This window comes from Numida meleagris, chromosome 3 (assembly GCF_002078875.1).
Source record: "Numida meleagris isolate 19003 breed g44 Domestic line chromosome 3, NumMel1.0, whole genome shotgun sequence".
NCBI lineage: Eukaryota > Metazoa > Chordata > Aves > Galliformes > Numididae > Numida > Numida meleagris.
The window spans coordinates 72,798,746-72,810,944 of record NC_034411.1 but is presented as its reverse complement, the minus strand read 5'-3'; the positions used below and the strand labels follow the sequence as shown (position 1 = coordinate 72,810,944).

At 38.8% G+C, this 12,199-nt stretch overlaps 1 protein-coding gene across 4 annotated transcripts in view; it reads left to right on the top strand.

Moving 5' to 3' along the window:
• Positions 99-12,199, top strand: part of FHL5 (four and a half LIM domains 5) — a 31,085-nt gene continuing 18,984 nt past the window's right edge. For 2 of the 4 annotated variants that reach the window (XM_021390681.1, XM_021390680.1), the window contains exons 1-2: positions 99-3,061; positions 3,300-3,331. Coding sequence is in view for 1 of the 4 variants with exons in the window: in XM_021390679.1 (XP_021246354.1) it covers positions 3,248-3,331 (84 nt within the window). In the remaining 3 variants the exon portion in view is untranslated. The other 2 variants (XM_021390682.1, XM_021390679.1) reach the window with 2 other exon arrangements.

Here is a 12,199-nt window from a genome sequence, read left to right as displayed (position 1 = left end):
AGGTTATGTGCACTTTTTGATTTAACGTGTTCTTTTGAGTGTCCCTGTATTTTTGATTGATACTGTTACATGCTAAAAGTCTGTATTGTGCATTAGAGTTGCTACATGGTAGCCATTGTTATAAGAATGATAGAAATATATATACCATTCTAATTAGATAAGAAAGAGCCAGTAGAACTCAGAGGTGTCTTCTGGCTACTAAGAATTCAAGGAGATAACGGTCGGAAAACCTTCCCAGATACTTTTGTTCTCTCTTAAATGTGAAAAATCAGTCTTCAATTCATGAGATAGGAGTAACTTGAAAGAGAAAGAAAAGGAGTATTCACAGTTGCTTGATTATTATGTGTTTTTTTTTACCTCAACCTATGAGAAATGTTTCTGAGAGTAAGAGTATTCTCGTCGCAGAAATCAGAGATTCCGTTCACAAAACAAAACCGATTACTGGCATAGCTAGGAAAATGAAAGGCAATATACAGTATGCTAATCAATGCATTTGGCTTTAAGTATTTAGTGTAATGCATTTGGCTTTAAGTATTTAGTGTAATCCTCTTTTGTTCTTCACCTATAGTTTTTAAGCAGCACCATTATAAAGATTCTTAAAGCTGATGTGAATATATATTTATAAACAAGATTCTCAATCTCATCTACCTCTACAGTCTGCAAATCGGAATTGATGCATTAACTGTCAGTGGCAGCCTTTCTTTTCCCTGGTTTTAAGTGGCAAAATCTGACCTTTGTAGCTGTTTGTTTCCAGGTCTGCTGGAAATAAGCAAGCTGTTGCTCTGTTAGATCTTGTAGTCTGCTTTCCAATTCTCCTGTTCTGCAACTCCTTAAAAACAAACAAACAACCTCAAGTTTTCAAATGATAGCATTGGGATTTGATGTCTGGATGAATCCTTCTTAACAGCTTGCTCAGATAAAGCTACAGGCTCTGCAGGCTCTTGAGTAGGCTTAAGAAATGGTTGTTCCTTTATTTTTTTTACTATTTTTTTTTTTTAGGAATGGGAAGTTTAGTGCTGTTGCAGAAAAACACAAAAGAGTGTCTGTACAGGGTCAGATCAAATGTCTGTGTACCCCAGGATCATTTCTCCAGCAGTGGCCAAAAGTGGGTGCCTAGGGAGGAACAGAAGAATGAGGCACATCATGTTTTTTCCCTTGAGTGCTTTTGGAGCCCCCAAATATGTGCTACTCAAACCTTTTGAATCATGGCTGTACTTTAAACATAGAAAATGGTAACGATCTGAGACCTTTGGGTAAACAGGATACTGGTGAACAGGATTCTTTCTCTGCTGACCCAAATAACAACACGCTCAGTAAATGGCAAAGATGTTTTCTGGGGAAAGCAACAAATTGGTCATGGTTTTTTTAGGAATGTTTAAATATTTAAGCAAGGAATGACACCTTGTTTAAAAAAAAAAAAAAGTTTCAAGTAAGATGGAAAGAGAATTCGAGAAGTTTAAAGAGAAACAGCATTTGGTTTGTGAACTCCCAAATCAATGTGAAAAGGAAGCTAGGTCAGGACAGGCCACATCTGGGCTCAGACTAAGTAAGCTGCTTTCTATTCCGGGAAGCTCAGGAGGAGATGTGAGAGACATCATCTAACGATGAAATGAAGCAGCAGAATTTGTGTTGTACTCAGTTTGCATCTTTTGGTAAAAATACTTTAAAACGCTTCTCTTGGCATGTGTTCTATTAACATAGCTGTTACCTGCAGCTAGAAAAGTATGGAAAGGATGATCTTTGAAGTTAAAGGAAGGTAATGGCTAAAGGAGGTTCCTGTACCTGTCATCCTTTTTGGAAAGAACATAATGTGTTGGAACGATTTCTAAGTGTCATTAGCTTTTTTTTAAGAGGTCAGTTTGGATAATATTTGCTTGCTCTGACTTGTGGGCTTCAAAAGGTACTTGATCAAGAACTGTGCTCTCAGCTTTTTTTTTTTTCTTTTTGGAAGTAAAGGCAAAAGGATGATTCATTTTCTGGATTCTCTTGTCTTCTCCCTTCCCAGTCTATGAAAATAGCAAGCTTGAAAAATCAGCATTAAAAGTGTTCCGCATAAACAAAGCTTATAGTTTGTACAAAGATAGGAGACGAGAGTTCAATCTAGTTTGTCTAGAAAACAAGTGTGTGCAGAGGTTTAATAAACCAGTCAGCTGCAAATAGAGATGATGAATTCTTGGCAATAACAATCAAATGACTGGTCTTAATTGCAAGATACTGCCTAGACACAGGAAACCACCAGAACTCATTGTCTAGATTTGTCAATTTTACCAAAATTTTCATGACATATGTTTAAAATATTTCCTTCTTTCTTCTGCCTGTGGTACGAAGCAGTTCCCACCCATTTGACGTTACAGATTAAATGATTTAGATGCATTGGCTCTTGGTGGTGGAACAATCTGCCTGGAGGTTAAAGTAGTTCATAGAACAAGCAGCCATCCTTTTTTTTTTTTTTTTTTTAATACTGCTTAATTTCAGCCAACTCTTTTAAATGGATGCAGTATTCATTCTCTTGGCTAAAATTGGTTAGAGAGTCTTATGCAAAGTAGAAGCTCTATGTGCTTCACGTATGTGCTGGACTGTCTGCAACAGCTATTTGGTCCCTCTGTCCAAACAAGAAAAGATGACTGTGATTTGAAGTAGGCCAGAACCGAGGGATATTGAGGGAGAACCTGGATGGGGCTGTTAACGCTACGAATGGTAATGCGTTGTTCCAGCCCAGAAATTGCTTTAGTAGTGTCAGAGGAATTCAGCTCAGTCCCCAGAAGTCTTTCCTTTAATTGGAGAAGTTTTTCTCCTGCCCACCCACCCCCATTTCCTGTAGGCAACGGTCATACGTTAGTAATCACGACTTTTTCCCTTCTCTGAATTACAAGCCCAAGTGAGGTCTTTTGGACTCCTTCTTTGTGGGCCACAGTGTAGCTGGGGACAAATGATGATCCATCATTTTATTTTTTCTTTCTGCTAAATGGTTTCAGGGTTTTGATTCTTGAGTTTTTAACAGAAGCACCTTTTTCTTTTTGACTACTGTCTGAAATACGCTCCTTTAAAATCCTCCTGCATGGTATGTATTTGCAATTTGTAAATGCTCTATGTCAAAAAATGATTCAGTGGTGAGGCAGCGAGCTATTTGCATGTCATGAGGTCTCAGGGAAACAAACTGACCCTCAGCCTTCCTCCATCCAGCCAAATTCTGATGGGACCCTCAAATAGCTCTGGCAAAGTGTTCTGTTTCTTTTGGACTTGATGAATGCTTGTTTCTGTGAAGACGTGTAATTATTTCTTCCTCTATTTTGCTGCAGAAGTTACCAGGAGAAGCAGCTTAAATCCAAATGTAAGTATTGAAGCTCTTTTTCCTTACTCCCTTTACGTGATAGAACTGCTAATTTGAATGCCTACTGCTTCTTTAAACTATATGCAGAACCTGTACATATATAACAAATGTTTGACTATATGTACCAAAAGAGAAAGCATACTTCTTCAGATGAAATAGTTTTTGGTTTATGAACTGGCTTACTCATTAACATAGGAGAATATTGTTTGTTGTTTCCTTTGTCATGAGATGGGGGTTAATTCTTTTTACTCCAAAGAACAAGCCAGGAAAAATGTATACGCTGTTTCCTGTGACATTTGAATCATTTTTATCTCTTAGCAAACCTTCATAACTATTTGCTATCGCAAGAAAACTCGCAAAGTAGTGCCTTTTAAAATCATATTGCAGACTTTCAAAGTAGTGCCTGATAAGTCACAAATAACATCATTTCCTAACGTGGAGTGTTCTTGGTTTTTCTTTGAAGTAAAACCAGTTTCCAAGCTGGTATTTCTATCAATATTTTAGCTTGTTGTGGAAATCATGTAGCATCTCAAAATTCTGTATCAGTAAGACATTTTCTTTTAACTGTCACATTTTCATGATCATAATCTTGGTTTGGAATTTAAAGGGAAAGAATTGAAACGCTGTACCACTGCCTTCTGAAATTTTGCTGGAAATGTGTGCCTGTATTACAGAATTTAAAAAGAAATACGGGTAATAAGGATTATTTAAGGACTACATGTATTAACTATGCTGATACCTTATTTCACAATGGCAATCTTTTTGATAAAACTAAATTTGGAGGAAACTATCAGACATTATTTCCATTTCAGCAGTAGGAATGTTAAAAATATTTTTGTCTGTTTTCAAAAGATCTGTTTTTACACCTGGAGCTGGACTGAAACTCTCTTATATTTAGAAAATAAGTTTCAGATGCCTTTGTTGTGTTTAATATTTTTCTTCTGTGAAGAGCTGACATTTCTAAAGTGCTTTAACAGAACAGGACAGATTTGATGTATTAATGTTACTACAGATTGCTGATGGACTTGCCATGCAATTTGATTGCAGTATCTCAGAAGTCACTTTGATTCACGCTTGTGTAATTGGTAGAAACGTGAGATGACATACTAACCTTCTTGCAAGATTAGAGCCGAATGAAAGCAAAAGCTGCTTGAAAGCAATTCTCATCTGTTGTGACCTGTGGAATCTCCAGGTTATTTGCAGGCAATCATAGTTTGCTATGCATATGTGTTTGGCTGACTTGCTAAGATGTAAGTTCTGCCATAGAGCAGTAAGCCCAGCTTTCTACACATCTTTTTTCCATGCCTGAGTTTTACTTCTCAAAAATGTTTAAAACTTTCCATATTGCCTTACCATGGACAGACAGAAGGGTGAAAATCTTCACCAGCTTGCTTCCTAATGTCTGGGCAAGAATCAGAGGGTGAAATCCTGACTGCTCAGATGAGCAGCACTCCAGTCAGCTAAACAATCTCTAGACTCTCAGGCTTTTATGTTGCCTAGGGAGTAAAACCGACCTAAGTTTTTTCTGCATGTTTCCCTGCTGAAGAGTAAGATGTCTTATGTCTAATTCTAGGATGTTTATGAAGATAATGATTTCCAGCTCAGCTTTTCTATTAAAATCTCTAGAGACAAAGTTGGGGAATTGGAATAAGGAAATGCTGCTGGTATTCCATTTGTGATCCTGCAGTGGAATTTGCTCTTCTGGGAATCTCCCAGTTTTAGTAAAGAGGCTGTGAGCTTCTCATCTTATACATTTATATTTTCCAGTAAAGTGTAAGAGGAATGAAGTAAGGACAGTTTTGCAGAAATACGCAGACATTACTCCAAAAACAATGAACTGATATCTAAAAATAAGTTAATAAAACCCCATGACATAAAAAACCCCATGATGTAAAATTCTGTAACAGAGATGCAATGAGGGAACAGATTATTACAAAGACTAACTTATCTCCCTTGGTTGCCTCCATGATAATGACTAAATTAAGTTTCTGCTCGGAATCACCCTGGAGAGGAATTTTTCTCTCTCCTTTAACTATAAAAAATGCCTTGTGAATTAGCCTCAATAGGCTTAGGTTAGCTTTTGTAATATCCCCATTTTCCTGATATTGAACTATGTATATGTCAGCTGTTATCCCCTCCTGTTTCCCTTTCTCATATTAAGAGGGTTGGTTTATTTTTATTTTACTTCTTTCATAATATCAGGTTACTTTCCCTCTCAGCCACGGTTGCCTTTGAGTTTGAATTTGTTCTTGGTCTATATATCAGGACTGGTAAATTCTTGCACATCTCAACATATTCTAGATAAGGCAGCTGTCCTTAAGTCATTGCTGGCGTGGGAGGCTGACCACCTGACAACCTTCATATGGTGTTTTCACCGTCCCGTGCCAGTGCCATGACTACAGCCTAACAACCAGATTTGCCTCATGGCAAAGCTGTAAAGACTGGCAGCATGCCTTCCCATATCTGCAGGCCTGCTCTCTGACCTTGAGCAAGTCTCACAACTGTGTTTTAGGGTTACTTTATTATCATTAGAAAAGCATTCAGAAGTCTTTGAACGGAAGGCTAAAAAATTTTAAACTTCTGATAAATCAAACAATTACATAAGTCCCGAAGAGTGTTAGGTTATACATGTATATACAAGGAGACAAGTCTTTTTCAAGTGACCTCTGCAGTTTCTAATTTAGCCACACCATAATTCATTTATGTATTGTAACACATGAAATTGTAGTACAATTGGAGTTGTGTGAATATCTGGATTGAGGATGCTCTTTGTATGCAAAAAAAGGGAAAAGACTAGAGGAAAACTGTTGAATTTTGTGCTTGGAAATGAAGAGCATTAAGAAACATCTCAAATTAAAAGCTTTTTAAATGCAGCAACAGAATTTTTAGATGGATCTATTCACTGGCTTTCACTTTTCACTGAAAATATTTACTACATTTATCGTAAGTTAGAGAAAAGGGTTTGAACTGGATTTGTTCCTTAAAGGTTTCTGCTGCTTCTTGCCACTCTGCTGTCTCAGAGCTGCCTTATCCCCCATAGCTGGTTGGTTACAGGTTCTGAGCATTCTCCCCTATTGAAGCCGGTCACTTCCATTCTTAATGTGCTAAGATGGTTGCTTTGCTATTGCTAAGTGTCAGGCTTCACACTGTCACTTAAGTATCTTCAGTGGACTCATTGTTCCGCAATATCCTGGAATTAAATTGCATGTTCTTAAAATGTTCCTAAATGTTAGAGAGGAATTTCTTCATTTTTAACAAATTTCCTCCAGCATTCTGAGATTAAAAGATGGGTTTTATTCCTTATGATTTGAGTCAATTGTTCACTGTCTGAGGTATTCTGATAATATTTAGCTTTAATTTTCCTTCAATCAATATAGGGCAATCCCATAGTAGATCCAGATTTTGGATAGAATGTATTTATAATCACAGAAAGAAATGTGAGAGTCATTGTGCCAAAAAAATGAAAAAAAAAAAAAAATCTTTTCACATGCCAGAACATTACAAAAATCCCAGCAGAGCAGTAACTGAAAGGTCAATAACCTCACTTCATAATAAAGAAAGACAGAATACCAAGATCTATTCATTTCGGGGTCTAATTTTAAATCATTGCCACTTTTAGGAAGATAGACTGTGTTAAAATAGAAAGAAATATGTCTAATGTCTGGCACAGAGATCGGAGGGCTTAAGGGAAATGTTAAGATACCCAGTCACATAACTGCTCTGAAGACCTTATCTACTAAGGAAACAGAACAGGTAAAGAAAGAAGCACAAAGATTTCAAGTACATGGGAAAGACCATGCAGCAGGTCATTGGCAGGACGTGAACAAAACCCAGAGCTGAGAGCAGTTAGTGTTGCTGCTCACAGGGTATGAGAGCTGAAGTTAAGATAGAGTATATCGTGGCATCAACTCTATCTTGTTTGGCACAATGTTATCTACTCAACTACTCACGTCTTCAGAAAGTCTTTAATTAACATTTTTATTCTGGTTAATGTCTAATGTATGAAAACACATATTTAAAAAAATAATCTCTACTCAGTCCTAGTAACACTCCTTTATTTTTCCTCTCTGTGAAAGGAAGAACAAGAAGCCACAGATGCATGCTTCCTTGAAAGGCCACAGTGAGCTGTTTTCTGGAACTGAGCTTTTACCCACAGAGTCATTTACCCTTTTGCTGTGTTGAAATTAAATGTGCTGGCTTACTATCAACAGTGAACATGTCATAGAACCAAATATCGTACCTTTTGTTTCTCAAGCCCAAAGAGTTGCAGCCTGCACTTAATGCACATGCATAGATATAAACTGGTAAGGTTTTCCAGTTCTACAGCATGTTCAAAACAAGTGCAGGGCAGAGTAAAAATTAATCATAAGAAAAGCAACAAAGTACCATACCATAATCCTGCATTTTTAGTGAAATGCACACACAGCCACAATGTAGGACTTTGTCTTGGCCACCTTGATGCAAATGGTGAAACCTTGTAAGGTTGTGCCTACCTTGTAGTTGTGCCTAGCACACAACAATAGATATGAGAACACCAACACTAGCGTACAGTTAAAAACCTAATCCAGAAAATATTAAATCACCCAATTTGACATCCATGAATTGAGTGGAATTACTCAGCTATGGTAATTTATATACATATACATTATGGCCTCAAGTTGCGCCAGGGGAGATTTAGGCTGGACATTAGGAAACACTACTTTTCTGAAAGAGTGGTCAGGCGCTGGAATGGGCTGCCCAGGGAGGTGGTTGAGTCACCATCCCTGGAGGTGTTCAAGAAACATTTAGATATAGCATTGAGAGACATGGTCTAGTGGGGTTATTGTTGGTAGGTGGATGGTTGGACTGGATGATCTTGTAGGTCTTTTCCAACCTAGCTAATTCTATGATTCTATGATTCTATTATATGCAAGTGTTCCTAGGGTCCTGTTCTAAGAGAAGACAAAGCCCGCTTCCATGTAACACTTGGGGGAAAGTGACTTAAGAACATCCACAGTGTGTTTTTCTGGCACCCTTTCTCACCCTCTGATGCATTCTATAACCAATTCATTGCTAAAAAAGCAACAGAATGCAAAGTATACACATCTTTCAGATATTCCCCAACAGAACTGACATTTTATCATCTATCCACCTAGCAGGCAGAGCAATGTATGCATATGTATTTTAATCAGACTGTGTTATTATTACATCGTTGCATTGCAAAGGGATTGAATTGTAGAGAATTATTACTGCTGGTGCTCATAGAAATGCCTCTGTGTTAGTTGTCAGTAGTAAAGAGCACATAGGCACCCCTTGCTTTGAGATTAGGCTGTTGGTGGGTGCACTCAACACACTGCTCTGCCTGATCCTGCCCCTTGGGAAGGTCCATAGAGGCACATCATAGAGCTCCTCTCCACAGAGAGGAGACTGCCTTAGCAGTGGTCACCCTTAACAGCACCTATGTAATGTGAAGGGAAGCTGTGCATGCTATGCTTGCTGTTGTCAGCATTTCTTAAGCTGTGCACAGCAGTGGCCTTGCAGTCTGACCTATGGTCAGCAACCCCGAGCTTATCTGCAGAACCATGTCGTCTCTGTCTTCAGGCTGTTCACTGGGCCTAAAAATGTAAATACCCAGGAATAATGGTAACGGAGGTAGGAATCTTGTCTACCAGTGCTCCTTACTGGTAGACTTTGCTCTTCCTAAGGTGTAATGCCACCTAGCTCACGGCAGTCTTCTAACGCAGCTAAAATCAGAAATCTAGACTTGATTCATTTTGATAAGATATCATAATCTTATTACAAAAGAAGCTCAATTTATTTTTTTCTAAGAAAACTAGGTCAGGTACAACTGGGAGAGAAAAGTAGAAGGCTGCGCTGCTCCAGCAAATGCTGTGTTACCATTTGGGGGTTCTATGTTTGGTTTTGGAGGGAGGAGGTCTTTTTCATTACTCTGTTTATAAAAAAAAAAAAAAAAAAAAAATCTTTTCCAATTTTAGCTTGCTTTAAAGCATATCTGCTGCTGCTTGTCCTTTACTTGTTGCTCATTTTATTTCTTAAAGCAGTTCTAAAGTAGGTCACAGACTTTTAAGGAACCCAGTTAGATAAAGTGTTAGTGAGTGGTGGGTTGTTGTTACTGTTTTATGAGGATTTTAATTCTTGCAATGTTCCCGTTCTCATGAGATACTCTCCATCCTCTCTTCTGTCCCTGAACTAAAACACGAGGTAGAGGAGCTCCATTCCCTGCAGTTGATGCATCTGCAAAGGAAAGACGTGGTCCATCTTTTTTTCTGATCTTGAAGGCCACAGGCAGCATCAACGCCGAAACTCTGTTACCTCTTGTTAGTAACCAGACTGTTTCATTTCATGGGCTGTGAGCACCTCACTGCTGCTGTAGCACAGGCATCACTGTCCACACTTACTGCTTTCCCCAGGAAAGTCCCGCAGACAAGACTGTTGTTATGGGTAGGCACGTTCCTGCCCAACAGTGTTGTTAAGAGGCTGTTGTTCTCTGGGCAGGCTTTTGGCTTGACTGCATTCTGTAAAGAGGAATTGATAGAATCATTGAATATCCCAAGCTGGAAGGGACCCACACAGACCGAGTCCAACCCCAGGCTACACACGGTACCACTCAAAATTCAAACCCTCTTAGAGCACTGCCCAAATACTCCTTGAGCTCTGGCAGCTCAGGGCCGTGACCATCGCCCTGGGGAACCTGTTCCATGCCCACCGCCCTCTGGTGCAGAACCTGTCCCTAACCCCCAGCTGCCCCTCCCCTGACGCAGCTCCATGCCGTTCCCTCGGGCCCTGTCGCTGTCACGGAGAGCAGAGCTCAGCGCTGCCCCTCCTCTCCCTGTGAGGAGCTGCAGCCGCCATGAGGCCTCCCCTCAGCTCCTCTGCTCTTGGCTGAACAAAGGGAAGGGGAATTAGGAAAAGGATTTTGGTGTGCAGACGCACTTCCAACAGAGGCAGTTCTAGCACGGATCAGTAAGAAGTGTGAGTCTCATTTGTACGCTGCAGATGAGCTAAGTGGCAAAAGTCTTCGATCAGGTCTTCAGTATGGCTCTTCATTTTTAACTTTCCATTTTGCTCAAGCACTTTTAAAGTCATTTCTGCAATCAGGAGACAGTGGGTGAGAGGAAGGCAGGAAGGGGGACTGGAGGAAGCCAGGCTGAAAGGGTGAGGGTGAGAATTTGTATTTGCTGCTAGAGACCAGCTGTGACCCCAGTTCTTACCCTGACCACTTCAGCCCCAAATTATTAATGCTTCTTTTTTCTCTTTCAAAAATATGTCATGCTTTTATACATTAGTCTTTCCATGTAAGTTCAATATGTTTTTCTCTCTGTTTCCACCATTTTAACTGAAGAAAATACCAGCCAGCACAAAAGTCCATTTTTACTACCAGATTTCTTATCTCAAACTGATCACACATAGCTAGCTATAATATTTCTTCTCCCAATGAAACTTTTATTTTCAATCAAAAATAAAATGTATGCTTTCAGTAAAAGATTTTCTGCTGAGAATTTGAGATATTTTTGACCAATACCTTTCACTCGAATTTCACTTTGTTGGATCCTGCTTTTCTAAAACAGATATTTTCTATTAAGTTTTGTTTATTTTGTTTATTATTTTGTTTGTTTGCAAATATTTGCTACTAAAATACATCAAAATTTGAAATCAAATAAAGCTATTAGAGCATTGTCAACCAAACTGAATGCAGAAATCTTTTTTTTCTTCAAAAACACCCCAGTGCGATGACTTCTTAATTTATATTAGTTTTGGAAGCTTATAAATGCACAAGTTTCAGAGCATGAATTTAATCCTCTAAAAGGGATTAGGAAATGTTCCTCATGAGCAGGTTGTTGCCATCTTGCACAGGGTTTCTTGCATCTTTCCTTGGATGATTTTCCCTGCTGAACTGACAAAAGATATGTGTGCTTATAGTGATTTTGCATTGTGAAATTATTTTTAGATCTGCTTCCCCTGCTGAATTCTGCTAAGGAGTAGTGTAGATGTCGGTACTCCAAGCACTCCTTTATTTCTTCTTGTTCCATGCAGGGCAGGGGCTGAGCAGTGTTGCTTTGCCGACATTTCCTTCTGAGCCAAGTTGTTGACACAGTTAGGATGACTGAAGGCATCCAGACCTCTACATCTCTTCTGTAGCCAGGTCTGCATTAACATCAGCTGAAATTTAAAATAATCAGTGACGGAGTTTTGTCTTGTGGCAGCCTGCAACACTCAAATTAACAAATCTTTACCGTTAGAAACAAAATACCACAGACAAGCCAGTAACTCCTTCCCATCAAAAAGGGCTAAGGTTTTGGGCCATACTCAGAGCCAAATATCAGGCTGCTTGACAAAGGACATGCTGATCACATTTTACAGTGACAGTACAAAGCAGTGTCAGTCTTTCTTAATTTCACACATGGCTGGGACTTGAGAATGGTGGAAGTGATATTTCCCTGCAGAAATGCTGAATCTACTTAAAATGGTTATTGTTTTTTTGTTTGTTTGTTTTGACAGAAATTGTTTAGAATCACTAGTTTCCTTTGCCATTTCCTCTCTAACCAAATTTACTCAATTCCACTGAATGCATTTTAATTGGGATGGATTTAGAGACTCTGTTTATCAGATTTGAAATATAAAGAAACATTAACATTAATGGTAATTAAGAACCTAATTGCTTCTCTACTTTTTAAATCCTACTTCTTGCATATGTTTGAAATATCATACAAAATCTATGCTTTGAGGATATGGGCGGCAAAGCTCTAAACATACATTCAAATTCAAGCATTCCAGCTGAAAGCAATTGCATTTCTCTTGTGTTTAGACTACATGCATGTCTGGCTTATACATAGAATCACAAGAAGTCATCTACAGGAGACCTTTATT